Source organism: Erinaceus europaeus, chromosome 13, assembly GCF_950295315.1.
Source record: "Erinaceus europaeus chromosome 13, mEriEur2.1, whole genome shotgun sequence".
Classification (NCBI taxonomy): domain Eukaryota; kingdom Metazoa; phylum Chordata; class Mammalia; order Eulipotyphla; family Erinaceidae; genus Erinaceus; species Erinaceus europaeus.
Genome location: NC_080174.1, coordinates 52,554,529 through 52,582,416, shown reverse-complemented (window position 1 = coordinate 52,582,416; position 27,888 = coordinate 52,554,529). Strand labels below are relative to the sequence as shown.

The 27,888-nt window shown below is 41.1% G+C and overlaps 1 protein-coding gene across 3 annotated transcripts in view; it reads left to right on the top strand.

Annotated features, from left to right (window-relative positions):
• The window catches only part of KIAA0319L (KIAA0319 like), a 168,070-nt gene that overhangs the window by 88,400 nt on the left and 51,782 nt on the right, over positions 1–27,888 (top strand). For all 3 annotated transcript variants that reach the window (XM_060205869.1, XM_060205871.1, XM_060205870.1), the window contains exons 4-6: positions 12,169–12,406; positions 18,564–18,665; positions 23,057–23,154. In XM_060205869.1, coding sequence (XP_060061852.1) covers positions 12,169–12,406; positions 18,564–18,665; positions 23,057–23,154 — 438 coding nt within the window. The remainder of the gene's footprint in view (positions 1–12,168; positions 12,407–18,563; positions 18,666–23,056; positions 23,155–27,888) is intronic.

The following is a 27,888-nucleotide window of genomic DNA, read 5'->3' as shown; positions in this document are numbered from 1 at the left end:
GGACAGAGAGAAATGGAGAGAGGAGGGAGAAGAAAGAGAGGGAGAGAAAGATAGACACCTGCAGACCTGCTTCACCGCTTGTGAAGCGACTCCCCTGCAGGTGGGGAGCCGGGCCTGGAACCAGGATCCTTACGCTGGTCCTTGTGCTTTGCAGTACCTGCGCTTAACCTGCTGTGCTACAGCCCGACTCCCCTCCAAGTTATATTTTCTTTCTCTTTTTTTTTTTTTTGTTACTAAGGTTAGTTGGGGCTGTGCCTCATGATGAACCTACCACTCCCTGTGGCCATTTCCTGCCCGCCTTTAATTGATAGGACAGAGAGAAGTTGAGAGGCAAAGGGAAAAATTATATATAGAGAGAGACACTTGTAGCATTACTTAACCACTCATGAAGCTTCCCCCCTGCAAGTAGGGACCAGGGACTTGACCTAGGTCCTTGATTATGGCATTGTTTGTGCTCAGCCATGTGCACCACTCTCCAGCCTGTTATGTTTTCTTTAGGTTTCTGTGCATGGAATTTGTTTAACTTCTCAAAGCTGGGCTTGAATGTGGAAATTATTAACCATTATTTCTTCAAATATGTCTCTGACCCCCACCTTTTTTGAGAACACTAAGTGCAACCATATTTAGTTATTTAAATTTGTTCAACACTTTTTTATTCCCTTTTATTGTTGTAGTTATTGATGTCGTTGTTGTTGGATAGGACAGAGAGATGGAGAGAGGAGGGGAAGACAGAGAGGGGGAGAGAAAGATAGACACCTGCAGACCTGCTTCACCGCCTGTGAAGTGACTCCCCTGTAGGTGGGGAGCTGGGGGCTCAAACGGGATTCTTACACTGGTCCTTGCACTTTGTGCCACCTGTGCTTAACCTGCTGCGCTACCGCCCGACTCCCTGTTCAACACTTTTTAAATGTCCTGTTAATTTATTTTTAGTCTTTTTTTCTATTTTTATGTTGACTAGTGTCTACTGATAAGCCTCATGTTTACTAATCTGTTGTCATTTAATTTCTACAGTGTATTTTTCATCTTAAGCACTTAATATTGATCTTCAGAAGCTATAAATTTGATTTATTTAAAAAAGTGTTTTCCGGGGACCAGGTGGTTGCACACCGGGTTAAACGCACATGGAGTAAAGTGCAAGGACCGTTGAAGCAGGTCTGCAGGTGTCTATCTTTCTCTCCTCCTCTCTGTGTTTCCCTCCTGTCTTGATCTCTCTCTGTCCTATCCAACAACAATAACAACAACAATAACAATAAGGGCAACAAAAATTAGGAAAAAATGGCTTCCAGGAGCAGTGGATTCGTCGTGCAGGCACCAAACCCCAGCAATAACCCTGGAGGCAAAAAAAAAAAGTGTTTTCCTTATGTCTGTCTTTGTTATAGCTTCTTGAACATAAGAAATAGATTCATAATAGTCATCTTAATGTTTTTGTCTATCAGCTTTGTCATATATGTTATTTCTGGGTCAGCTTTAATTTAAATTTTTCCTCATTTCAGGGTTTATATGACTGCTTCTTTGCACATCTGGTTATTTTATTTATTTACTTTTTAATTTGCTTTCCCCCCCCCTCTTGTTGCTTTTTTTAAAATTGTTGTTGTAGTTATTAATTGTTATTCTTTTTTTTTAATTTTTTTTCTTTTTTTTAATATTTATTTTATTTATTTTTTCCCTTTTGTTGCCCTTGTTTTTTTTTTATTGTTGTAGTTATTATTGTTGTTGTTGTTGAATAGGACAGAGAGAAATGGAGAGAGGGAGGGGAAGACAGAGGAGGAGAGAAAGATAGACACCTGCAGACCTGCTTCACCGCCTGTGAAGCGACTCCCCTGCAGGTGGGGAGCCGGGGTTCGAACCGGGATCCTTATGCCGGTCTTTGTGCTTTGCGCCACCTGCGCTTAGCCCGCTGTACTACAGCCCGACTCCCTAATTGTTATTCTTATTGATGTTGTCATTGTTGGATAGGACAGAGAAATCGAGAGAGGAGGGAAAGACAGAGAGGGGGAGAGAATGAGACACACCTGCAGACCTGCTTCACCGCCTATGAAGTGACCCCCTCCCCCTTCAGGTGGGGAGCCAGGGGCTGGAACCAGGATCCTTACGCCCAGTCCTTGCACTTCGTGCCATGTGCACTTAACCCACAGTGCTACCACCCGACCCCCACATCTGGTAATTTTTAGTTAGGTGTCAGACTTTGTAAATTTTTCCGGGGCCAGGCAGTGGTGCACACAGTTAAGTGCTCACATTCCAGCGTACAAGGACCTGGGTTCGAAATGCTGAGTCCCCATCTGCAAGGGGAAAGCTTCACAAGTGGTGAAGCAGGGCTGCACGTGTCTCTCTTTGTCTTTCCCTCTCTACCTCCCCCTTCCCTCTCAATTTCTCTTTCTCCATCCAATAGATAACATATTTTTAAATAAAAATAAAATAATTTTTCCTAACTGGATGCTAGGTATATAGTTTTTAGAGATAGGCTTATTTATTTATTTAATTAGAATGAGGCCAGAGTATCATTTTGGCCATATGGACCAATTTGTGGTCCTGGGGATCACATCAAGGGATTTTGATCTACAAAACATGTTCTCTAAGCACTAAGCAAGCTCCCTGGTTGCTAGGTGCTTGGTATTTTCATATCACTGTAGGTCTTCTTGAGCTTTGTTCTCAAGAACAAAGGAATATGAATAAGTTATTGGTAATAGTTTGATAATTTGGAGTCTTACCTTTAAGCTTTATAATTTTTAAAATACTATTTATTTATTTATTTATTCCCTTTTGTTGCCCTTGTTGTTTTATTCTTGTAGTTACTGTTGTTATTGATGTCGTCATTGTTGGATAGGACAGAGAGAAATGGAGAGAGGAGGGGAAGAGGGGGAAAGAAAGACAGACACCTGTAGACCTGCTTCACCGCTTGTGAAGCGACTCTCCTGCAAGTGGGGTGCTGGGGGCTCCAATGGGATCCTTGCACCAGCCCTTGCGCTTTGCGCCACATGCGTTTAACCCGTTGCGCTACTGCTTGACTCCCAACCTTTATAATTTTAAAAAAATATTTATTTCCTTTTGTTGCCCTTGTTGTTTTATTGTTGTAGTTATTACTGCTGTTATTGATACCGTCGCTGTTGGGTAGGACAGAGAAATGGAGAGAGGAGGGGAAGACAGAGAGGGGAGAGAAAGATAGACACCTGCAGACCTGCTTCTCCACCTGTGAAGCGACTTCCCTGCAGGTGGGGGCTTGAACCGGGATCGCCGGTCCATTCGCTTTGCCACCTGCACTTAACCCGCTGCGCTACCGCCCGACTCCCCCAAGCTTTATAATTTTAACTGCTTTTAGTTTAGGGTTAATTTTTCACACTATGGAGGCAATACCTTTATTATTACTCTGAACCTCTGCCCCATGAATTATGAAGTTTTCCATTCTAACTCTTTGGATTAGCTATTTCAATTTTAATTTATTGTTATTATTATTATTATTTTATCCAAAGCATTGCTCAGCTCTGACTTATGGTGGTGTGGGGGATTGAACCTGGGACTTCAGGGTCTCAGGGCATGGAAGTCCTTTTCCTTTATGCTGTTTCCCCTACCTTAGATTAGGTGTTAATTTACACAAAAGCTAATTCTTTTTTTTTTTTCTTGCCTCCAGGGTTATCACTGAGGCTTGGTGCCTGCACCACAAATCCACTGTTTCTGGAGACCATTTTTTTCCCATTTTGTTGCCCTTATTGTCATTATTGTTGCCATTGATGTTGTTGTTGGATAGGACAGAAATTGAGTGAAGAGGGGAGACAGAGGGGGAGAGAAAGATAAACACCTCAGACCTGCTTCACCACCTGTGAAGCGACTCCCCTGCAGGTGGGGAGCAGGAGGCTCGAACCAGGATCCTTTGGTCCTTGTGCTTTGCGCTATGTGCGCTTAACCCACTGCACCTGATCCCCACAAAACACTAATTTTTTGGGGGGGTAAGTGCTTACTTTGATTGTGGGTAGTTTTCTCACATACATGAAATGATCGGTACTCAGTTGAATAGTTGAAAGTGTTCCTATCCTGATTATCAAGTTCTTTGTGCAGTTTCCTCCTCTTCCCAACCTTCCAATTATAACTCTTCAGCCTAGGAGCAGTGCAGGTTTCTTCTTGTATTTCCCTTTCCTGTGCTGTGGCTTAGGAACGTCTGACAGTTAAGCTGGAATAATTGTGTTCCAATGAGGGACTAAATCTGTTCCTTTGTTACTCGATTTTGACTGGAAACTACCATGTCCACAATGATTTGTCTTCTTTTCCCCACCCCTTTCCACCTTTCCAGCTTTTGCCATTCACTTGTGTAACTATGATTCATTCTTTAAGATACATGCAAGGCTTTACCCCTTGTAGGAATTCCTCCTCCTCCTCCTCCTCCTCCTCCTCCTCCTCCTCCTCCTCCTCTTCTTCTTCTTCTTCTTCTTCTTCTTCTTCTTCTTCTTCTTCTCCTTCTTCTCCTCCTCCTCCTCCTCCTTCTCCTTCTTCTCCTCCTCCTCCTTCTTCTCTTCCTCCTCCTCCTCTTCCTCCTCCTCCTTCTTCTTCTCCTCTTTCTCCTCCTCCTCTTCCTCCTCCCCCTCCTCCTCCTTCTTCTTCTTCATCTCCATTATTCCAACCTTTGGGTTCACGATTCTTCAACAATTTGTTTGGCTTTGTATGTTAACTCTCTTTTCAGCCATCAGGTTCCAGATGCCATCAGGATGCCGTCCAGGCTTCCCTGGATTGAAGACCCCACCAATGCATCCTGGAGCTCTGCTTCCCCAGAGACTCACCCTACTAAGGAAAGAGAGGCAGACTGGGAGTATGGATCGACCAGTCAACACCTATGTTCAGCAGGGAAGCAATTACAGAAGCCAGACCTCCCACCTTCTGCAACCCACAACAACCCTGGGTCCATGTAGAGAATGGGAAAGCTATTGGGGAGGGGCGGGGATATGGAGATTGGGTGGCAGGAATTGTGTGGAGTTGTACCCCTCTTATCCTATTGTTTAGTCAATGTTTCCTTTTTATAAATAAAAAGTTTTTTAAAGAAAAGGATAACTTAGGAGTGAATGAGGGAAGTATAATAGGAAATAGGTGAGGAGGATATCTAAGTGGACACTATTTCATTATGAACTGGATACTGACTCACTGCAGACTATTGTGTACTTTTGCTTTCAGGTATATATTTTGCCCTAATTTATGGATACATGTGAACATATGCCCTATCTCATGGGACCTGGTTTATATCTAGGTTTTGAGACTTTCTTGGGAAGTGAACCACCTGGAATGGAATTAGAGAATCCTATGAAAGGAAAGGTCTCACCTGAGTAATGAGGCTGAAGGATGGACATTCCATGCCCGACGTCTCTGGACACAGTCTGAAGGGAAGCCTACCGAGGTGGTACTCGTGTTGATTAGGTTGGGATCAAGGACTTCTTCTCTTACATTTGCTTTTCAGATTGGGCTCAAATGTTCTTCTGAAGGTTTGTACAGTAGCCTAACCTCTATCATTGTATCTGAGAACAGGGCACTTATTTTGTTCAGATTCATTCTTCCAATAACTTCATTAACTTTGTCTCCTTATATCTCTAGTCACTCTCCTACTGATCTTTATGTTTCAAATAAATATTTCAAGAGTAGTCTATATCTTCTCTTCTTCATTCACTAGTATTTCATCCTCAGCCCTGTGGAATTTGATTTCCAAGATGCTTTTGCCTAGTACACTGCATTCTTAGGAACCCTTATCTGATTGAATCTCTCTGCATTATTTCATACTGGTTACAGTTGTCCCTTCTTTTTAGTGAATATACACCTTCCTTGTTCCTTTCATTCTCTCTCTCTCTCTCTCTCTCTCTTCTAGTCTTTATTTATTGGATAGAAACAGCCAGAAATTGAGAGAGCAGGAGGTGAAGAGAGGAAAAGAGACAGGGAGACCCCTGTAGCACTGCTTCACCACTCACAAAGCTTTCCCCCTGCAAGTGGTGATGGAGGCTCCAACATGGTTCTTTGTGCAATGTAATGTGTGCTTAACCAGTTGTGCCACCACCCAGCCCTTCCTTTCATTCTCTATGACCACTACTTCTCATCAGTTTTACAGGATCATTTAACATGCTCACATCTTAAAAAACTAATATTCCCAAATATTCTTATTTTTCTGATTTCCTTACTTAAATGTTCTTCTTCAGTAAGCTCATTTACTCCTATGACTTCAGATACTATCTTTGAGAGTTAGTTTTGAAGTCAGAATCTCTACTTGAATTTCCCAGAGATAACTTCAGATCCAGTATATCTAAAATATAACTTGCCTGTTAGTCTCTTAAATGCCATTTGTAGTCTGTCTTGATTGTTGATGCCGCTATAGTTGGTCCCTCACTCAGGTTAGAAACATGGGAGTCATCTTAGATTCTTTTTCCCAGGCCCCAGATCCATTTCAGCTTCACAAATATTAGATCCTTAATACTTTAAAATTTATTCTACAGGGAGAATTCCCAGAATTAGTGGCAGAGTAAAGTGGTCTCCTGGACCCTCCCACATATAATAATTATAAAATATATATTTTTAAAAAACTGTATTTAAAGAAATTGGAAAGGATCCAAAGCTGACAGAAACTAGAGGAAAGTTAGTTCCTGAGAAATAGCAACTGGAAGAATAAGAACTGTGAGTTTGCAGCTTTTAAATTTCTTTTTGCCGAAGGGCATTCACCAGCCAGCCTCTGTAGAAGAGGAATGTGGCAGTGGAAAGTAACCTTACTTACTTAAACTTTTTTCTTTTCTTTTTTTGCTAGTATCATTCTGGGGCATTAGAACAATGCATATGTATAAGTGACTTCTTCAGCCCACTTTTCAACTCTTTTTTTTTTTTCCCCTTGGGGTAAGGGAGATAGTTGGAGAGGAGAAACACCAGAGCAGTGTTTTATCATCCTTGGTACCTTCTGTGTTGCTCCTCTGTGGTTCTAGAGCTCAAGCCCAGACAGAACCTCACAGATAGCAGCTTATATGCTCTACCAGATGAGCTACCTCCCAGCACCTACAACTTTACTTACTTTTTATTTATTTATCATTTATTTCAATTTTTCCCTTTTGTTGCCCTTGTTGTTTATCGTCATGTTGTTGTTATTGTCGTTGTTGTTGGATAGGACAGAGAGAAATGGAGAGAGGAAGACAGAGAGGGGGAAGAGAAAGACACCTGCAGACCTGTTTCACCGCCTGTGAAACAAACCCCCTGTAGGTGGGGATTCGGGAGCTCGAAGCGATGCACTTTGCACCACGTGCACTTAACCCGCTGTTCCACTACCCGACTCTCATTGTTTTTTTGGTTTTTTTTTAAATTACCAGGACTTTATGGCTCCAGGATGACATTTTATTTAATTAAAAAATGTTATTGCCACCAAGGTTATCACTGTGGCTCAGTGCTGGCACTATGAATCCACTGTTCTCAGTGGCAATTTTTTTCTTTATTTTCTTTCTATTTTATTTGAAATGATAGAAAAGTTGAGAGGGAGGAGATGGGAAAGAGAAAGAAATACACCTGCAGACTTGCTTTACTGCTTGTTGCAGCTTCCTCCCTACAGATGGGGAGGAGGGGCTCAAACCTAGGTCCTTGCCCATGGTAACATTTGACATATGGGATCAACCAGGTACACTACCACCTGACTCCCCCCCCCATGACTTTTTCATATAGAGACAAAGAAGTAAGGAGAGTGAAAGAAAGCATAACACTGAAGCTTCCTTCAGTGTAGTGGAGTCAGACTTGAACTTGTATCACACACATGGCAAAGTAGTGTTTTTTTATTATTATTATTATCATCATCATCATTATTATATTATTTTATCAGAGCACTACTCAGCTCTGGTTTATGGTGGTGAAGGGGATTGAACCTGGCTCCTTGGGAGAGTCTCTTTGCATAACCATTATGCTATCTACCCCTACTCAAGTAGTGCAATATCCAAGTGAGCTGCTTTGCAGGACCCAACCTTACTTTCTTATGATGGCAAAGAATGGAGTTCAGTATAGAAAAATAATCTGGAAATGAAATGGGAGGGGCTTTGAAAGTAAGAAAACCACAGAAGAGTGAAACCATAATCTTGACTTTAATCTCTTCTAAAATCCCTATCTGAATCTCTCAGCCACACCTGGGGAGACTCTAGAGCATCTAGTGAAAATGCTGGCAGAAGTGACAGGAAAAGACTTCTATCAGGCTGTGTGGTGGCGCACCTGGTTGAGCACAAATGTTACAGTGCACAAGGACCCAAGTTCAAGCTCCCAGTCACCACTGTAGAGAAAAAGCTTCACAGGGAGTGAAACAGAGCTGCAGATATCTCTCTGCCTGTCTCTGTCTCTGTCTCTCTCTCCCCCCTCCCCATTGCCACCAGGGTTATTGCTGGGGCTCAATGCCAGCACTACGAATTCATCACTCCTGATGGCCATTTTTTCCAATTTTTTTTCCTTTTCTATTTTTTATTTGATAGGACAGAGAGAAATTGAGGGGGGGAGGAGAGATAGGGAGAGAGAAAGATAGACACCTGTAGACCTTCACCGTTCATGAAGCGGACCCCCTGCAGGTGTACCACCACCCAGCCCCCCTCTTTCCCACTAGCTCCTCCTTCCTCTCAATCTCTTGCTGTCTCTATCTAATAAATAAATAAATATAATTAAAAATGTTTTATTTATTTATTTTCCCTTTTGTTGCTCTTGTTTCATTGTTGTGGTTATTATTGTTGTTATTGATGTCACCGTTATTGGATAAGACAGAGAGAAATGGAGAGAGGAGGGGAAGATAGAGACGAGGAGAGAAAGATAGTCATTTGCAGACCTGCTTCACCGCCTGTGAAGTAACTACCCTGCAGGTGGGGAGCCAGGGAGCTCCGGGCTCAAACCGGGATCCTTACACCGGTCCTTGCACTTTGTGCCAACTGTGCTTAACCTGCTGCACTACTGCCAGACTCCCAATTAAAAATGTTTTAATTAAGGAAAAAAAAGAATTCTATCTCTCAAAAACAGAACCTCTATTAGGTTAGTTCTGTGGGTTTACTTCTGCTTAGTTGACTGCTTTCGCCCCATGTATAGCAGAAATCTGATGTCCTTGGGGGTCAGGCGGCGTGTGTGGGGTGTCCCTGGGATCCCTTCACAGGTGGTGAAGCAGGTCTCCAGGTGTCTTTCTTTTTCCCTCTCTGTCTTCCCCTCCTCTCCTTTTCTCTCTGTACTAACAATGACGACGTCAACAACAACAATAATAACTACAACAACAATAAAAATCAAGGGCAACAAAAGGGAAAATAAATAAATATTAACAGGGGGTCGGGCGGTGGCGCAGTGGGTTAAGCGCATGTGGCGCAAAGCGCAGGAACCGGCATAAGGATCCCGGTTCGAGCCCCGGCTCCCCACCTGCAGGGGAGTCACTTCACAGGCGGTGAAGCAGGTCTGCAGGTGTCTATCTTTCTCTCCCCTTCTCTGTCTTCCCCTCCTCTCTCCATTTCTCTCTGTCCTATCCAACAACGAATTGCGTCAACAAGGGCAATAATAATAACCACAACGAAGCTACAACAAGGGCAACAAAAGAGGGAAAAAAAAAATGGCCTCCAGGAGCGGTGGATTCATGGTGCAGGCACCGAGCCCAGCAATAACCCTGGAGGAGGAAAAAAATAAATAAATATTAACAAATTAAAAAGAAAGAAATCTGAAATCCTAATGATGAAGGGGAAAGAATACAGTGTCCAATGATGAAGGGGAAAGAATACAGTGTCCAAGGCTGAAACTTTACAGAAACAAAGAAAACACAGCACAGTCGTTCACAAATCTGAGTATAATCTGTGGCCAAAGTTTTTGCTCCATCATCAGATTACACAAACTGTCCTCAGGGACTAGAGAAACAAGTAGCAGCAAGACCCGCACAGAAATGTTCATCCACACATCCCAGGTGAAGCAGTCTCCAATTTAAGTTCAGATGAATCAGGAAAAACAAACAAAAAACTTCACAGCCTAAAGGAATATATTAGTATCTGGAGTTACTACATGTCTTAGAATATCCAGTATTCAAAAAAAAAAAAAAGTAGCTGTTCAAAGAAACAGGAAAGAATGACCGTCTGTACTCAGAGAGAATGGCCTATACTAAGAGATGAAAAAATAAGTCAAGAGAAACCTATTCAAGTTGACTTAGTCATCAGAGTTAGTAACCAGAGACTTCGCAGCATGTTCAAAGAACTGAAAGGAATTAAAGGGGGCTGGTGGTGGAGTGCACACGTTAACATGCTCAAGAACCAAATTCAAGCCCCCTGATCCCCACCTGCAGCAGAGAAGCTTCATGATCAGTGCTGCAGAGAAATAAATAAAGCCTATTTTTTAAAAAGAGGGAGAGTAGAGATGGAAGTTCACAGTTTTGTTAAGGAAAATGGCAAACTTGGTTAGGATTGAAGGGAGAAAATCTGCAGTTCTGCTGACCTCAGGTTGCTGTGCCTATTGGAGTGAGTGGTGGTTATGCCAGAAATTTGGTGGGAAAGTCTTGAAAATAAGAGAGACATAGAAGGACTAAGATAAATTCTTTATATGCCTGTTTGGCTGAGAGACAAAAGGGTCTGGTAAAAAATAGATGAAAGTGTCTGGTTCTTCTTCTTCTAGCGTTTGCCCTTCTTCTGTAGCCAGTCAACAGCGTCAGGTTGAGCCTGATGTAAAGTTTCGAGACCTCCTTTGAATCTGGAGAGGTGGCAGTCGTTGACTATGTGGGTCATAGTCTGTCTGGAGCCGCAGGGGCAGTTCGGGTCGTCTCTGGCTGCCCAGCGATGGAACATAGCGGCGCACCGGCCATGGCCTGTTCGATAGCGATTGAGGAGGGCCCACAAAATAACTCACCTGAATGGTCACCAGCATACACACGACCCAGGATTGAGCCTGGTCCCCACTACAATGGGGAAGCTTTGGTGCTGTGGTGTCTTTTCCCTGTTTCTGTCTCTATTACTCTCTCAGTTGGCTTTGAGTGATGAAAAAAAAAGTAAATATCAAGGGGGTGGCAAGCACTTAAGAATTGAGTGCATTTCCTAAGCAGCACACAGATATATTGGCAGAGAACTTGGGCTTTGAGTGAGCTTTGTGCAGATCATTTGGCTAACCGCTAAGCTATACAAATACAGGGTTGATAATTTGGATGCCAGCCTAAAATATAAACAAAAATGAAAAGACAAAGGAGAGACATAAATATAACAAAACTTTGGAGACTCTACAGTTCATCTATACGACATTAATGGATCAATAGCTGATCATATTGTTTTTCTTTGGTTTATTATAACTTTTTATTTTATTTTTATTTTAATAAGAGAACAATACAGAGAGAAAGATACAGAATACAGAAATACAGAATAGATACAGAAAGATACAGAATACAGAAAGATACAGAATAAAGATACAGAATAAAGAAAGATACAGAAAGATACAGATTATAGAATACAGAAAGATACTGCTTAGCTTTTAGTGGTGCTGAGGGTTGAACCTGGAACGTTGGAGTTTTAAGCATGAAAGTCTTTTGCAGAACCATTATGCTGTCTCCCCAGCTCTCATCATAACTTTTATGGGTATATATACCATTTTGGGTTGATATATTTTTTTTTATTTTATATAAAATATATATATTTTTTATTTTTATTATTATCTTTTTTTAGTTCTCTTTCTTTGGTTTGTTTTCTGGATCTACAACGGCTATTCCAAAACAAGTATTTACCATGTATGAAAAGACTGAAAATAAATATTAAGTGAGAAAGGAAGATAAACGTATGTGTAATATGATTATTGCTACTTTGGTTTTTTTCACAGAAAAAGACTGGGATAGGGACCAGGTAGGTGGGGGAACACATAGTAAGTGCACATGTTAAAATGATCAAGGATCTGAGTTCAAGCCTCTAGTCCCCACCTGCTAGGGGGGAAACTTCACAAGCAGTGAAGCAAGGCTGCAGGTCTCTCCCCACCCCCATTCCAATTGCACTTTCTCTGTCTCCATCCAAAATAAATAAATAAAATAGTTTTTTAGAAAGACTTGGAGAAATTTAGATCAGAATTTTGGCACCATTTTGGGAGGTGAGATATATAGTATTTTTGATAGTTGTGTGTTAAAAATCCTTTAATGTACAATTATTTTATGAAATGTAAAAAAAAAAAAAAAGCTATTCAAGTCTGCTTGTTCAAATGAATTTTTTTTTTTTTTTTTAGGTCCACAAGGAAATTGTAATTTCCAATCCCTTAGCCACAACCCTGCCTGTGGAAGAGATATCTGGTTGGTCAAAGAATCTGTCAGCCTCACATGAGGCATCAGAGGATCCTAGTACTGTGTCCAGCGCTCAGCAAGTGAAAAGCTCTGGGGAAAACGCTGCTGCTCTGCCAGTGGCTCCTTCCTACAGTTATGCCACCCCAACCCCCCCGGCCTCTTTCCGGAGCACCACAGAACCAGGTGAGATACTTTGCTTTTTCCCTTGGAGATAGATGAGAAAGAAGAACATTTGATCAAAATGTTCTCTTTATAACTATGGTGGTTATTGTTGGGAGAGTAGGGGCACAGAACTTTGGTAGTAGGTGCAGTGAAGAACTATACCCTGTAATCCTGCAATCTTGTAAGCCACTATTAAACACACATTTAAAAAATGGCTTAAAAATGTTCTCTTTAGGAGGGAGGCATGACTTGAAACCTGTACGTTAGGAAACAAAGCAAAACAAAACAAACCCTGTTAATGTCACTGTAGTAGTAGTCCTTTTCTTTCTTTTTTTAATGAAGAACTGAGTGCCTTATACATGTAGAATACCTTTGAGTGTTCTCCTTGCCCCCTCCCTTTTTTTTCTGTATTCTTGGGGGAGGAAGTTGGAGAAGGGGAAAGAAAGACAGAGTAAAGGAAAAAAACATAAATACTACTTCACCAGGGTCGGGAGGTAGAGCAGCAGGTTAAGCGCATGTGTCGACAAGCACAAGGACCAGCGTGAGGATTCCAGTTCGAGCCCCCGGCTCCCCACCTTCAGGGGAGTCGCTTCACAGGGGGTGAAGCAGGTCTGCAGGTGTCTGTCTTTCTCTCCCCCTCTCTATCTTCCCCTCCTCTCTCCATTTCTCTCCTATCCAACAACGAACGACATCAACAGTAACAATAATAACCAAAACAAAGCTACAATAAGGGCAACAAAAGGGGGGGAAATGGCTTCCAGGAGCATGGTGTAGGCACTGAGCCCCAGCAATAACCCTGGAGGCAAAAAAGAAAAAAAATACTACTTCACCACCCATGGTGTTGTACTGGTGCTGTTCATGGTCTTCCCTTGTGTTACTGGGAATCAAATACAGAGCTTCACACATAGTAAAATACCTGTTGAGCCATCTCCTGATCCCTCTGTCCTTTTGTCAACAGAACCTAGCCTATGGGAATTTGAGAGTTCTTTCTCACAGCCAGATTCCACTGTGTCCCAATACATAAGAGGCACAAGTTTCAGTTAAAATAATGTTGAATGAAAAAAAAAAAACTACTGGGAGGAAATAGAACTATGTACCTCTTTGCCTTCTGAATGGCTGATTGTTGGTCAAATTTTTATCTCTTGGATTTTGACAGATATATCTTTATTTTATTTCTAAAATATTTATTTCACATAAGGCAGAAAGAAAAATAGAGAAGCCAGAGCACTACTCCTGTATGTGGCCCCTGGAATCAAATCAAGAGCAACTTGTGTGCTTTCCATCTTTATTTTAAAAGAAACTCATAGGTAGGAGATTTATATATTGAGTGTTGCCTTAAGAGGTCTTTGCTTCACAAGTGCTGTTCTTTTTTTTTAAAATTATTTATTTATTTATTCATGAGAAAGACAGGCAGAGAGATAGAGAGAGAGAACCAGACATCACTCTGGTACATGTGCTGCCGGGGACTGAACTCAGGACCTCATGGTTGAGAATCCAATGTTTTATCTACTGCGCCACCTCCCAGACCACACACAAATGCTGTTCTAAAATACTAGGAAGAAGTAGTTAATCAAGGAAATAAAATTGATCTTTATCCCCTGAAAAAAGGTAATCGCTGAAGAATGAGGCAAAACCATTTAAAAAATTCTTGCTCATTTTTAATTTTCTACAGTCTCCTTGGTAATATAGCATATAATTTTAGTGTTTCAATTGAGGCACCAGAGTAATTTTTGTATTCAAGTAAATGTCTGATTTTATGTGGCTGTGAAGGGCTTAAATTAGTTGTATTATATTTTTGTCCATTGTACTTTTATATGAATATAGAGTATATCCTTGGGGGTCAGGTGGTAGCAGCAGGTTAAGCGCACATGGTGTAGAGTATATTCTTTCTATACTAAATGACTTTACCAATATCATTTTTCTTTTCCTTTTTTTTTTTTTTCTTAATTGCCACCAGCGATATCACTGGAACTCTGTGCCTGCACGACAAATCCACCACTCCTAGTGGCCTTTTTTTTTTTTTTTTCCAGTTTTGAAGAGAGACAGAGAAATTGAGAAGGAAGGGGAAATACAGAGGGAGAGAGAAAGAGAGACAGCTGCAGCATTGCTTCACCACTTGTGTAGCTTCCCCCACTGCACTTGGGGCTCAGGGGCTTAAAGTTGGGTCCATGTGCATGATAATATGTTCACTCAACTGGGTGTGCCACTGCCCAGCCATGGGTACATTCTTTCTTTTTGAAAGTTACATCAGAGAATTCTTTATTTTTTTTGCAGTATTATGGAACAAACATAGGACATCACACATGTACAATACCACTGCTGCTGAGTGGTCTCTTTGGGACAATTTTTTTCATTCTTTATATTTAGAGAAGGGGGAGGAGAGAAAGAGAGAACTGAGAGTCCACACTTCACTGTTACACCATCCATGAAACTGCCCTGGTGCTCTCACCTGGTTCCAGAGCGCATTGCTCATGATAAGACGTATGCCCTGCCAGGTGAGCTAAAAGAATTCTATCCATCCTCTTGAGTGTCCAGATGCTCACTTTTTCCATACAGAATGATACCATTTGGGGGCCAGATGGTGGTGCATTGTTTTAAGTGCACATAGTACTAAGTGCCAGTTCAAGCCCCTGGCTCCCCACCTGCGGGGTGCTACTTCACAAGCAGTAAAGCAGGTCTGCAGATGTCTAGCTTTCTCTTTCCCTTTCTATATTCCTCTCTTCTCTCTTTTCTATCCAAAAAAATAGAAAAAGTGGCCTCCAGGAGCAGTGGATTTGTAGTGCAGGCACCGAGCTCCAGCAGTAACCCTGGAGGCAAAAAGAAATAAATAATTGTTTCTCCCCAGTTGCAGTGTTACCAAGCACACAGATAAATCCCAAATTTCGTATTTGTCTAGGATGCTTTTCTTCTCAGTCTTGAAATAATGGATAGGCCCGCTTGTTATTAGCTTTAAGCTCTCCTGGTTCCTAGGTCTCATATGAAAAGAACAATTATTGTCAGTGCCATAAAATTAATGTAATTAGTGGTTCTGAACAACCTGCAAACATTTTTTTTTTTGGTGATGACTGTGGAGGAGGGGTGCTAGTGACATCTAGTGGGTAGAGAACAGGGATACTGCTAAACATCTTACTGTGCACAGGAAAAACCCCAGCCCCAGTGAAGAATTACCTGGTCCAAAATGTCAGTAGTACCATGACTGAATCCTTACATATATTAAGTAGCTGATGAATAATATAAGACAATACATAGCTATTTGCTGGCATAGGTGTTTCAAAAATGCTAAAATCATTTAGGAAATATATCAGATTGAATTTAAATGATTTGGTAAGATTTTTTGAAGAGAAGACTAACTTTAAGCTAGAAACAAGGGAGATTGAGTTTAGAATAAAGAAAGACTATTGAGAGTAGGGTGGTAGCACACTGGGATAAGCACTAGTGGCTTGAGGTGCAAGGACCTGTATAATGATCCCGGTTCCAGCCCCCAACACCCCACCAGCAGGGAAGTCGCTTCACAGGTAGTAAAGCAGGTCTGCAGGTGTCTGTCTTTCTTTCCCCCTCTCTGTCTTCCCCTCCTCTCTCAGTTTCTCAATGTCCTATCCAACAACAATGACATCAATAACAACAACAATAATAAAAAGGGCAACAAAAAAGAAAGACATCATTTTATTAAAGGGAATACGTTTTATGAACTTCCGAAAAGTAGACTTTTATGAAGCTGGCTAAGGTTTGTTGGGCATTATGCCAGCTCCCCTGCATTGCTTGATGCTGTGGTCTATTTACATAATCATTATTTTGCCTGAGACCCGCCCTGCCTGTAGGGTATTGGTTAATCCCACTGGTTAGAACCTTTGCAACAGCTGCTATGGAAGCATTCTACCTTCCCAGAGTGCCTTGTTTTCTCCACCCCCTTTTCTAGCCAATCCTGTTCCCAATTTGCCACTTCCGTTTTTACCCTATAAAACTCGCTGCTGTTTCTGGTTTCTCCCCATCTTCTTTCTCTTCCGTGTCCTGACCTGGAGAAGGGCTGGCGTGCATAGCAGGAGGCGGCCATTTTGCTAGCTCCAGCTGGCCTAAACCCGCTGTGCTCACAGCTGACTCTGGGACATCTGCATCAATAAAGAATTGTATTACCACGCCACCATGAGTTCCTTGTCTTTCTCTTTGGTGAAGCTAGCCCGGCAAAGGTTCTTGGATAATCTAAGTCTATGGGTGTAGCAATTGGGATATGAAAAAATAAAGCTTGCCTTGTGAATTCCCTTTAATTCTAGAAATTTTATATGTGTATTTTGTTAAAAAGCTGTCAGCCTGGGGACTGAGAATGTAGCTCAATGGTAAAGCACTTACTTTATATCTATGAGCTTCTGGGTTCAGTCCCCAGCACCTAAATAAAAAAGAAAGTAATCGGCAGGGAGTTGGGTGGTAGTGCAGCAGGTTAATCGCACGTGGCGCAAAGTGCAAGGACCAGCCTAAGGATCCTGGTTCGAGCCTCCAGCTCCCCACTACAGGGGAATCACTTCACAAGCAGTGAAGCAGGTCTGCAGGTGTCTTTCTCTCCCCCTCTCTGTCTTCCCCTCCTCTCTCCATTTCTCTCTGTCCTATCCAACAACGACGACATCAATAACAACAACAACAACAATAAAAAGACAACAAGGGCAACAAAAGGGAAAATAAATAAATAAAAATTAAAAAAAAGAAAGTAATCAGCATAAAAGTTATCCTTGAAACAATTGAAATCTGTTTGTTAAATTCTGTGTAAAGTACTATATCAAGAAGTGTTAGGTTAACAAACAGGAACCAAGTTGTCCTGCCACCTTCCAGACACCAAATTACAGAAGCTACCATGATTCCATCCTAACTTCTCTGAGCAGACGACCTTACCAGTGTGTCCTGGAACCTCATCTCTCCACAGCCCCACCCTACTAGGGGAAGATAGAAACAGGCTGGGGGTATGGATCAACCTGCTAATGCCCATGTCCAGAGGAGAAGCAATTACAGAAACCAGAACTCCTACCTTCTGCACCCCAAAAACCATTTTAATCCTTACTCCCAGTAGGGGAGAAGTGATAGGAGGGAGAGGATAAAAGGGCTCTGAACTCCAAATCCATCAGGACCCGGAGAGAGAGGAGGAAAAAAGGAGGGACATTTGGATGTAGTAATAATGTTATGTGTGACTTGGAGGGAAAGAGAGGACTGTACCTGGAAGAAAAAGGGGGCAATTATGTACAAATGTAGACAGATAGTTGTAGAGATGATAGTTAATCCATGTCTGCAAATTTAGGAGAACTGCAATGGCTTGCAATGGAGGGATTGGGGATTCAGAACTCTATGGTGGGAAAAGTATGGAATTATATCCCTGTTGACATATAATTTTGTAAATCAATATTAAATCACTAATAAAAAAATAAAAATTTCAAGGACTGGGGAGATAGCATAATGGTATGCAAAGACACTCTCATGCCTGAAGCACCAAAGATCCCAGGTTCAATACCCAACACCACCATAAGCCAGAGCTGAGCACAGTTCTGGTTTAAAAAAAAAAATCTAAATAGATAAATAAATAAAATTTTTGAGCTGGGAGTCGGGCGGGCAGTAGCGCAGCGGGTTAAATGCAGGTGCAAAGCTCAAGGACCAGCTTAAGGATCCTGGTTCGAGCCCCTGGCTCTCCACCTGCAGGGGAGGTGCTTCACAGCACTGAGCCCCAGTGATAACCCATGGCAATTTTAAAAAAAGATCAGATAAATAATGAGGGAATGGAGGCAGTAACTGAATATTGTTTGTGTAAGAAATTTGACCACAGTGGGGCCAGGTGGTGGCACACCTAGTTGAGCGCATATGTTACAGTACACAAGGACCCAGGTTTCCCACCTGCAGGGGAAAAGCTTTGCGAGTGGTGAGGCAGTGCTGCAGGTGTCTGTTTCTCTTCCTCTCTGTCTCCTCTTTCCCCTCTCAATTTCTATCTCTATCCAATAAATCAATCAACATAATTAAAAAAAAGAGAAATTTGACCACAAAAGAAAAGAAATGAGAGAGTCTGGAGTTAATTTTTGAACACTTTTATTATTTTTAAGAGAAATATTTATTTCATATGAGAGGCTAGAACACTGCTCTGTGCATCACATCACTTCCCCAGCCACGTGGATTTAATGTGTTATCTTTTACATGTTTTCTTTGTTTCCAGTTATAAGGAAATTGGTGGTATCTGCTGGAGATAGTGTCCAGATAACCTTGCCCAAGAATGAAGTTCAGCTGAATGCATTTGTTCTCCAAGAACCACATGAAGGTAAAAAGTCTGCTTGTATTTGGGTAATGTTATAGTTTATAATGGTGTTTATGTACCTTAACTCATTTATTGCTTGCAGCAGTCCCATGAAAGGGAATAGGATACAGCATATGTATGTCTACATAAGCACCTACTTGATACAAGACTCTCTCTATAGCATGTTTGAGATCCTGAGCTTTAATGTCAGTCCTGGGTTCATGTTACAGCTCAATTTGCATTTCTCTGACAATCAGTGACTTGGAGCATTTTCTCATATGTTTATTGGCCTTTTGGATCTCTTTGCTAAATATTCTCTTTATCACCTCTCCCCATTTTTGGATGAGGTCATTTGTTGTTTTTTTGTTGCTGAGTTTGGTGAGCTCTTTATGTACTTTGGTTATTAGCCTCTTGTCTGATGTATGGCATGTAAAGATCTCCCATTGTGAGAGTACAGGTCCAAGAAGGATAACAGAGGACCTAGTAGGGGTTGTATTGTTATGTGGAAAACTTAGAAATTTTATGCATGTATTGTATTTAACTATTGAATTTACTGTTGAATGTAAAATATTAATCCCCCAATAAAGAAATAAAAAATAAAAAATAAAAAAAAGATCTCCCATTGTGTAAGGAGTCCCTTTGTTTGGGTAGTAGTTTCTTTTGCTATACAGAAAGAAGCTTTTTAATTTTTGTTTTAGTCTTTGCAATTGGATCCGTATCATTGAAGATGCCTTTAAAATTTATATGGAAAAGAGTTCTGCTAAGTATTTGATAGTTTCTGGTCTAATACCCAAGTCTTTGATCCATTTGAAATTTAATTTTGTGTTTGGTGAAGTATAATGGTTCAGTTTCATTCTTCTGTATGTTTCAACCCAATTTTTCAACACCATTTGTTGAAGAGACTCTCCTTTCCCCATTTAATAGTCTGGGCACCTTTGTCAAAGATTACATGTCCATAGGTGTGGGTTCCACTTTCTTTTTAAATCAAAACACTGCTCAGCTGTGGTTTATAATAGTACCTGGGATTGAACTTCATACTTTGGCACTTCAGACATGAAAGTCTTTTTGCATAAACATTATTCTGTCTTTCCAGCTCCCTTAAAGTTACTTTAAGAGCAAAATGAAATGAATTACAAGATATTTACACCTCACTATCTACAACAGCATGTGATTGATGTTCATTAAATGTAGATTGTATTGTATCCATTTAAAAGAGAAAGAAAAGAAACTGAGACTCCAATTAACCTGATTATTTTGGTCAAAGGACTAGCAAATAGCAGATGTATAATTTGGAGAGAAGTTATTCAAGACTGATGCTAATAAAAAATTCCACTTGAGGAAATCAGAAGGTAGTGCAAAGGGTTAAGCGCACATGGCACCAAGCGCAGGACCAGCGTAAGTATCCCAGTTCAAGCCCCGGCTCCCCACCTGCAGGGGAGTCACTTCACAGGCGGTGAAGCAGGTCTGCAGGTATCTTTCTCTCCCCCTCTGTCTTCCCCTCCTCTCTCCATTTCTCTCTGTCCTAACAATGACAACAATAACAACAACAATAATAACAACAACAATAAAAAGGGCAACAAAAGGGAAAAATAAATAAATATAAACAATAAAAAATTTCACTTAACAAAAACAACAGCAACATCAGAAAGGCAACTTCAGTGTTATATTCAAAATTCATTTTTATAAAATGTGTAAATTAGGAGTAGTTACATTACTGGCAAACGCTAGAAGAAGAAGTTACATTACTAAAGATTTTTATAGAGACCAGGCACACAGAGTTGAGTGCACATGTTACAGTGCCTAAGGACCTGGGTTCATTCATTCTGCCTCCCCCTAGAGAGACCTCCTTTTCCTTCTCTGTTAGGTAAGTTAAAGTTTGAAGATCGAAGTGAGGATAAAAACTGCCTTGAGATATAACTTCTTCCACCATTTTGTGAAAATATGATAGACTCTGCTATATTTTCTTTTTTAACCCATATTTGATATGTGTATCTCCATGAGTTAATGTCATCTTGCAGTATTGCAGAACACATTAGCTCAGAAACAGAAACTTTCAATTTGGGTGGACAGTGGTGCACCAGGTTAAGCACACATAGCACGTGCAAGGGTATGCAATAGGAACCTGAGTTCGAGCCCCCACTCCCCACCTGCAGGGGGAATGCTTCATGAGTGGTGAAGCAGGTTTGCAGATGTCTTATCTCTCTCTCTCTATCTATCTCTATCTCCCCCTCCACTCTCAATTTCTCTCTGTCACATTGAATAAAAAGGAAAAAAAAGAAAAAAGGGCTTCCAGAGCAGTGAATTCGTAGTGCTGGCACTGAGCCCCACTGGAGGCAAGGAAGGAAGGAAAGAAGGAAGGAAGGAAGGAAGGAAGGAAGGAAGGAAGGAAGGAAGGAAGGAAGGAAGGAAGGGTGGGAGGGAGGGAAGGAAGAAACTTTCAACTTTCCTTGTCTCAGGTTGGGAGATCAGCTCTGCCGGTTCTTTATCTCAGTAATCCCTTGTGGCAGGCAGCTCTTGCAGCATCTCTCAGGATTCCTTTAGGATTTGGAGGCATGGTCTGAAATCACTGCTTTGAATTCTTAAAACCAGCATTCTGTCTAATAGACTATGCTTGATTGTTCTTACCCTAGGGCAAATTTCTGACTGCTGGCATAATGTATCCCCTGAGCTTTTCTATCTTTTTTTTTTTAAATTTATTTTTGGATAGAGACAGAGAGAAATTGAGAGGGGAGAGGAAGACAGAGAGGGAGAGAGAGAGACAGAAAGACACCTGTAGCTGTGCTTCATCATTCGTGAAGCTTTCCCCCTGCAGGTGGGGACCAGGGGCTTGAACCTGGGTCCTTGTACACTATAATGTATGTACTTAACCAGGTAGGCCACTGCCTGCCCCCCCACACACCTGGAGCTTTTCTGTACTAGGACTATTGTCCCTTTTTTGAGCTTTTTAAAAATATTTCTTTTCCATCCCCTGTACCACCATAAGCCAGAGCTGAGCAGTGCTCTGGTAAAAAAAAAAAAAAAAAAATTTTCTTTTCCCTTTTGTTGTCCTTGTTCTTTTATTGTTATTGTAGTTATTAATGTTGTTATTGATGTTGTCGTTGTTGGATAGAACAGAGTGAAATGGAGAGAGGAGGGGAAGACAGAGAAGGGGAGAGAAAGACAGACACCTACAGACCTGCTTCACCACCTGTGAAGTGACTCCCCTGCATGTGGGGAGCCGGGGACTCGAACCGGGATCATTACGCCATGTGCACTTTACCTGCTGTGCTACTGCCCGACTCCCCCCTTTTTTGAATTTTTAATACTAGCCTTAGATATTATCAAGTTGTTAGTTCTCAAACTGGTGTCTGTTTTCTGTGTAGAAAAAAAAAAATTCCAACTACATTTGGAAAAAGTGTCATCACTTAGTACTATTTCTGCTCCTCACCTAGACTGATTTTCTGTATGTACATTCGTGAGAGTTGCCCGGAGTCGACAAGTGGCCAAAACATGGATAGTATTTGACCAGAGAGGAAGAGTAGTAGATTGTATCTCAGGCTTATGAAATAAAATCTGGTTTTAAGATGAAGTTTATCTTGGAATTATGGTTTATATGTTAACTTTTGAAGTCAAGAAAAGAACAAGATGTTCTCTGCTAAGTATTTGTAGTTTTGTATTTTCCTTTAATCTTCTTACTTTTGAGTAGTAACTTAACTTAAACCTTCCTACCAAATTCTACCTTTTGCTAGCCAGAAACACAGTTTTGGTTCATGTCCCCCCCGCCCCCCCATTTAAGACTTCCTTTTAGTTGGGAAGGATTATATCCCTGCCTTACACAGTCATATAGTCTGAACTACAAATGAAGACCATTTAATGTTTCATTTGATCTTAATTAATTTCAGTGGGGCCTGTTTTAAATGGGCTATGCCCTGCCATCTTCTGTGGTATGCTATTTAGCTCAGCAGGAAAGAAGTAGCTCTTTTAACTCACCAGGGTGTGATGACCTCAGTAAGATAAGCATTGTTAGCACTCTGTAAAAAGCTATTTTTGAACCATGTTATTTAGAAGTCATTGCTGTTCTTTGTTGCAAAGAAGTTCTACAAGAAAATGGCCTTTATTCCCAATGAGTTCATAGTGGTTGATAGGACCTATATTTTCACTGGGATGCCACACCATGAACAACCTGGTATATTTGAGGGAGAAGTGACCCTGATTACGGTGGGTATGGGGCAAAAATAAGCATTTCTGGAAGAAAGTTGAAGACCTGACTGTAGCTACATCAACAGAATGTTTGGTTTCCCTATAGACCTTGAGGTAAAATCTTAGAAGCTGAGCCTTTGTCAAGATTTAGAAGGGATTTGTTATTGGCAGACTGTGTGGCTGCCCTCTGTGTGTAGGTGTGTGTTTTCATGATTTTTGTAACTGCCCTTCTATAGGAGAAACCTACACCTACAACTGGCAACTGATTACTCATCCTAAAGACTACAGTGGAGAAATGGAAGGGAAGCTTTCCCACATCCTCAGACTATCCAAGGTGAATTTGCTTCCTGTCCAGGGTTGAGTGGAGGGATTCACCGTTTTCTAGAATGTATAATATGGAATTTTTTTTTGTTCACACTGAAATTGGAAACAATCTTTCTGAAGTGACTCCTCCAAAAGTCTGACTGGCTGACATCCAATATTTGTTAGTGTGTGGTTCTCAAATCGTCATTTATGGTGAGAAGACTGTATAAGCATGGTGGTGATAACTGAAAATATACACCAAACAGCTTCTAGGGGTAACATAAGGATTTAGAATTTGGAAGATAAGCTAGGTTATTTGTGGCCTTAAGACTATGCAAATTGGCTCAGTCTTTTTTGGGGATTCAGTGTAGTTATTAAGAGTCATAAAAATGTTCCTATTCTGTGGTCTGGGAGGTGGCTCAGTGATAAAGCTTTGGACTCTCAAGCATGAGGTCCTGAGTTCAGTCTCCAGCAGCACATGTGCCAGAGTGATGTCTGGTTCTTTCTCATAAATAAATAAAATCTTAAAAAAATATGTTCCTATTCTTTGGCTGTGCATCCTCATTCATTCATTCATTCACTCATTCACTCATTCAGTTGCTATACATCATACACTAGTTCTGTGGCAGACACTAGGGATTTGTTTTTGAATTAATAACGGTCTTTTAAAAAGTTTATTTAAGGGGTGGTAGAAAGAGAACTAGAAAATCACTCTTGGTCATGTAATGCCTAGTATGGAACTCAGGACCTCATGCTTGAGAGTTCACACCACCTCCAGGGCCATGAACTAATAACAATCTTGACATTAAAGGATAATAGAGTCTAGTCAGGAAGTAGGTAGTTAAAACAGGGTTTTGGAGTACTGGGTAGTTAAGATTAGATTTTCTATAGTTTATCTAGTTGGGTCATGAAAGATAACTTACCTGGTTAATTGCATACATTACAGTGCACAAGGACCTAGGTTCAAGCCCCTGGTCCCCACCTGCAAGGAGAAAGCTTCACAAGTGGTGAAGTAGGACTGCAGGTATCTGTCTCTCCTTTCTCTTTCCTTCTCAATTTCTCTCTGTCTGTCCCATAATAAATAAGTAAAAGCAAGCGCACACATATATATACTTTAAAGGGGGTAGACTAGTAATACTCCAAGTGGAGAAAGCAATATGTCCACTGGGTCAAAATACAGAAAATACAGGGGAAAAGGACTGAGCCCTATGGTATGAGAATAACAATGATAAATATAAATTGGAACTATGGTGAGAAAAGGGGTAGGGTGGTGGACACCTAGTTGAGCGCACACATTACAGTGAGCAAGGACCCAGGTTTGAGCAGGGGGAAAGCTTCATGAGTAGTGAAGCAGGGCTGCAGGTGTCTCTCTGTCTCTCTCTTTCTCTATCATCCCCTTCCCTCTCGATTTCTGGCTGTCTCTACCCAATAAGTAAAGATAATACAAAAAAAATTTTTTTTAAGAAAGAGAGATGCAGAGGCAAGACTTCTTTCTCAGTCTTATATGCCAGGTTGAGGACTGTAAAAAGAAATTTTATTTATTAATTTCTGAGAAAGAGAGGAGAAGAGAGAAAGAACCAGACATCACTCTGGTATATGTGCTGCCAGGGATTGAACTCAGGACCTCATGCTTGAGAGCCCAATGCTTTATCCACTGTGCCACCTCCCAGACCGCTGCTTTTTTTTTTTATTTTAAAGAAATTATACTGTGGTTCATCTTTTTTGTTCTTTTTTATATTTATATACTTACTATTTATTTTATTTTATTTTTACCAGAACACTGCATAACTCTAGCTTATGGTGGTGCAGGCAATTGAACCTGGGACTTCAGAGCCTCAGGCATGAGTCTCTTTGCATAACCATTATGCTGTCTCCTCCACCCTATTAATTTATCTATCTTGGATAGAGAAAGAGAGAAATTGAAAGGGTTGGAGGAGATAAAGAGAGACACCTATCTTCACTTCTCATAAATCTTCCCCCATTTAGGTGGGGACGGGAAATTTGAACCAGGGTCATTGCACATTGTAACATGTTCACTCTACCAGTTGTGCCACCACCCAGCCCCAGGTTAAGGACTTTGAATCTTATTTAGAGGGACTGAGAAAACTGAAAAGTGGTTTTTTGTTGTTGTTGTTGTTGTTTTAATTTATTACTGGATAGAGACAGAAAATGAGAGGAGAGGGGTAGGTAAAGAGGGAGAGAGACAGAGAGACACCAATAGCCCTGCTTCACTGCTTCTGTAGCTTCCCCCCTACAGGTAGGAACCAGGGGCTTGAACATGGGTCCTTGCGCATTGTAATGTGTGTGCTTAACCAGATGCACCACTGCCTGGCCCAACTGAAAGGGTTTAAGCAACAGAAAGACATGCTCAGACTTTCAGTTTATTAAGAAGTTGGTAGACATAAAATTTATTTATTTAATGTTAATGACCCCATGCTAAACAGCCAGTGTCTAGTGTTAAGAAAACTGATATACCTCAAGGGTCTAGGGAAACAAAGATCTGCCAACTCTCCCTGGGGCCTTTGATAGAAAGGATTCTCTTAGGAAGGATCTGATCTGTGGAGAGAATGAAATATGCTTTGTATTTAGTTATGCTCCCCACCCCCAATTTTTTTTCTTGCCTCCAGGGTTATCACTGGGGCTCCATGCAGGCACTACAAATCCACTGCTTCTGGCAGCCATTCCCCCACCATCCTTTTTTTCTATTTTATTCAAAAGGACAGAGAGAAGTTGAGAGGGGAGGGGAGATAAGGAGAGAGAAAGATAGAAACCTGCAGACCTGCCTTACCACTTGTGAAGTGTTGTTCCCTGTTGAGTCAGGGTCTGGAGCCCAGATCCTTGCTCGGAGCCCTTCCACCTAGTTCTATGTGTGCATAACCAAGTATGCCACCACCCGGCCCCCACACTTACCGATTTAAATAACTTTCCTTGTTTTTCTCTTCCCAATGTCCTCTGCATTAGTGATGCTAGTTATATTTAAGATAATATGTAGGGGCACAGAGTGAGCTACTCAGAATTTCTGAATCTTTCCCATGTGTACAGAACATCAAACCATTAATAAAATTCCCTTTAGTATTTCTCTTATCAGCTCCTGTCATGTTTATTTGTTCAGCCTCTGATGAATCCAGTGGGGTATAGAATGGTTTCTTTCCATCCCAAGAGAAAAGATATATGAAATATATGCTATGCTCAAGCATAGTTTTTAAAAAATATTTATTTATTCCCTTTTGTTGCCCTTGTTGTTTTATTGTTGTAGTTATTATTGATGTTATCATTGTTGGATAGGACAGAAAGAAATGGAGCGAGGAGGGGCAGAGAAAGATAGACACCTACAGACCTGCTTCACCACCTGTGAAGCGACTTCCCTGCAGGTGGGGTGCCGTTGACTCCAACCAGGAATCCTTAAGGGGGTCCTGCGCTTTGCCAAGTGCACTTCACCTGCTGCACTACTGCCCAACTCCCCAAGAGGGAAGAGGAGTACAGAAAGGGAGAAAGATGAAGAGACACTTGCAACACTATGTCACCACTCATGAAGCTTTCCCCATGCAAGTGGGGACCAGGGCCTTGAATCTGAGTCGTTGCACACTGTAATGTGATTGCTTAACCAGGTACACCATCACCTGGCCCCCTCAAGCGTAGCGTTATTATTTACTTTTTTTTTTTTGCCTCCAGGGTTATTGCTGGGGCTCAGTGCCTGCACCATGAATCCACTGCTTCTGGAGGCCATTTTTCCCCCCTTTTGTTGCCCTTGTTGTTGTAGCCTTGTTGTGGTTTTTATTGTTATTGTTGATGTCGTTTGTTTTTGGATAGGACAGAGAGAAATGGAGAGAGGAGGGGACAGAGAGTAGGAGAGAAAGATAGACACCTGCAGACCTGCTTCACCGCCTGTGAAGCGACTCTCCTGCAGGTGGGGAGCCGAGGCTCCAACCGGGATCCTTACGCCGGTTCTTGCGCTTGGCGCCACACACACTTAACCCGCTGCGCTACCGCCCAACCCCGTTATTATTTTGGGGTTTATTTATTTATTTATTTATTTTGGATTATAGGGTATATCCCAATATTCTTGACATAAGATTTAAACTAGGGTAACCTGTGGGGAATTTGTGGGGAAATGTAGATGTTTTAAGATGATAATAACCTGAACAAAAAAACTAGATAACTAAAACTTTAAAATAATCTAGTCAATTACCATATACCAAGAGATAATGGTAATTGATTTATGTAGTTATTTCATCTAATCTTTGTAATGGTCCTTAGGTATAGATGTTAATCTCTGTCTTATAAATGACAAAACTCAAAATTGGAAAAATAAAGTAATTTGGTCAAAGTTCACAAAGCTATTAAATAGTAGATTGGAACAGGAACTTTTTTCTTTTTTAAATTTTTTATTGGGGGATTAATGGTTTACAGTCAACAGTAAAATACAATAGTTAGTACATGCATAACATTTCCACATAACAATACAACCCTGCTAGGTCTTCTTCTGCCAACATGTTTCAGGACCCACCCACCCCAGAGTCTTTTACTTTGGTGCAGTACACCAACTCCAGTCCAAGTTTTGTTTAGAGTTAGCCCTTCTGATCTTGTTTTTCAACTTTTATAAGTGAGATCATCCCATATTCATCCTTTTGTTTCTGACTCATCTCACTTCACATGGTATCTTCGCGCTCCAACCAAGACGGAATTGTTCTTTTTTTTTTTTTTTAAGCTTTTTTCCCTTTTGTTGCCCTTGTTGTTTATTGTTGTTGTTGTTATTATGTTGGAT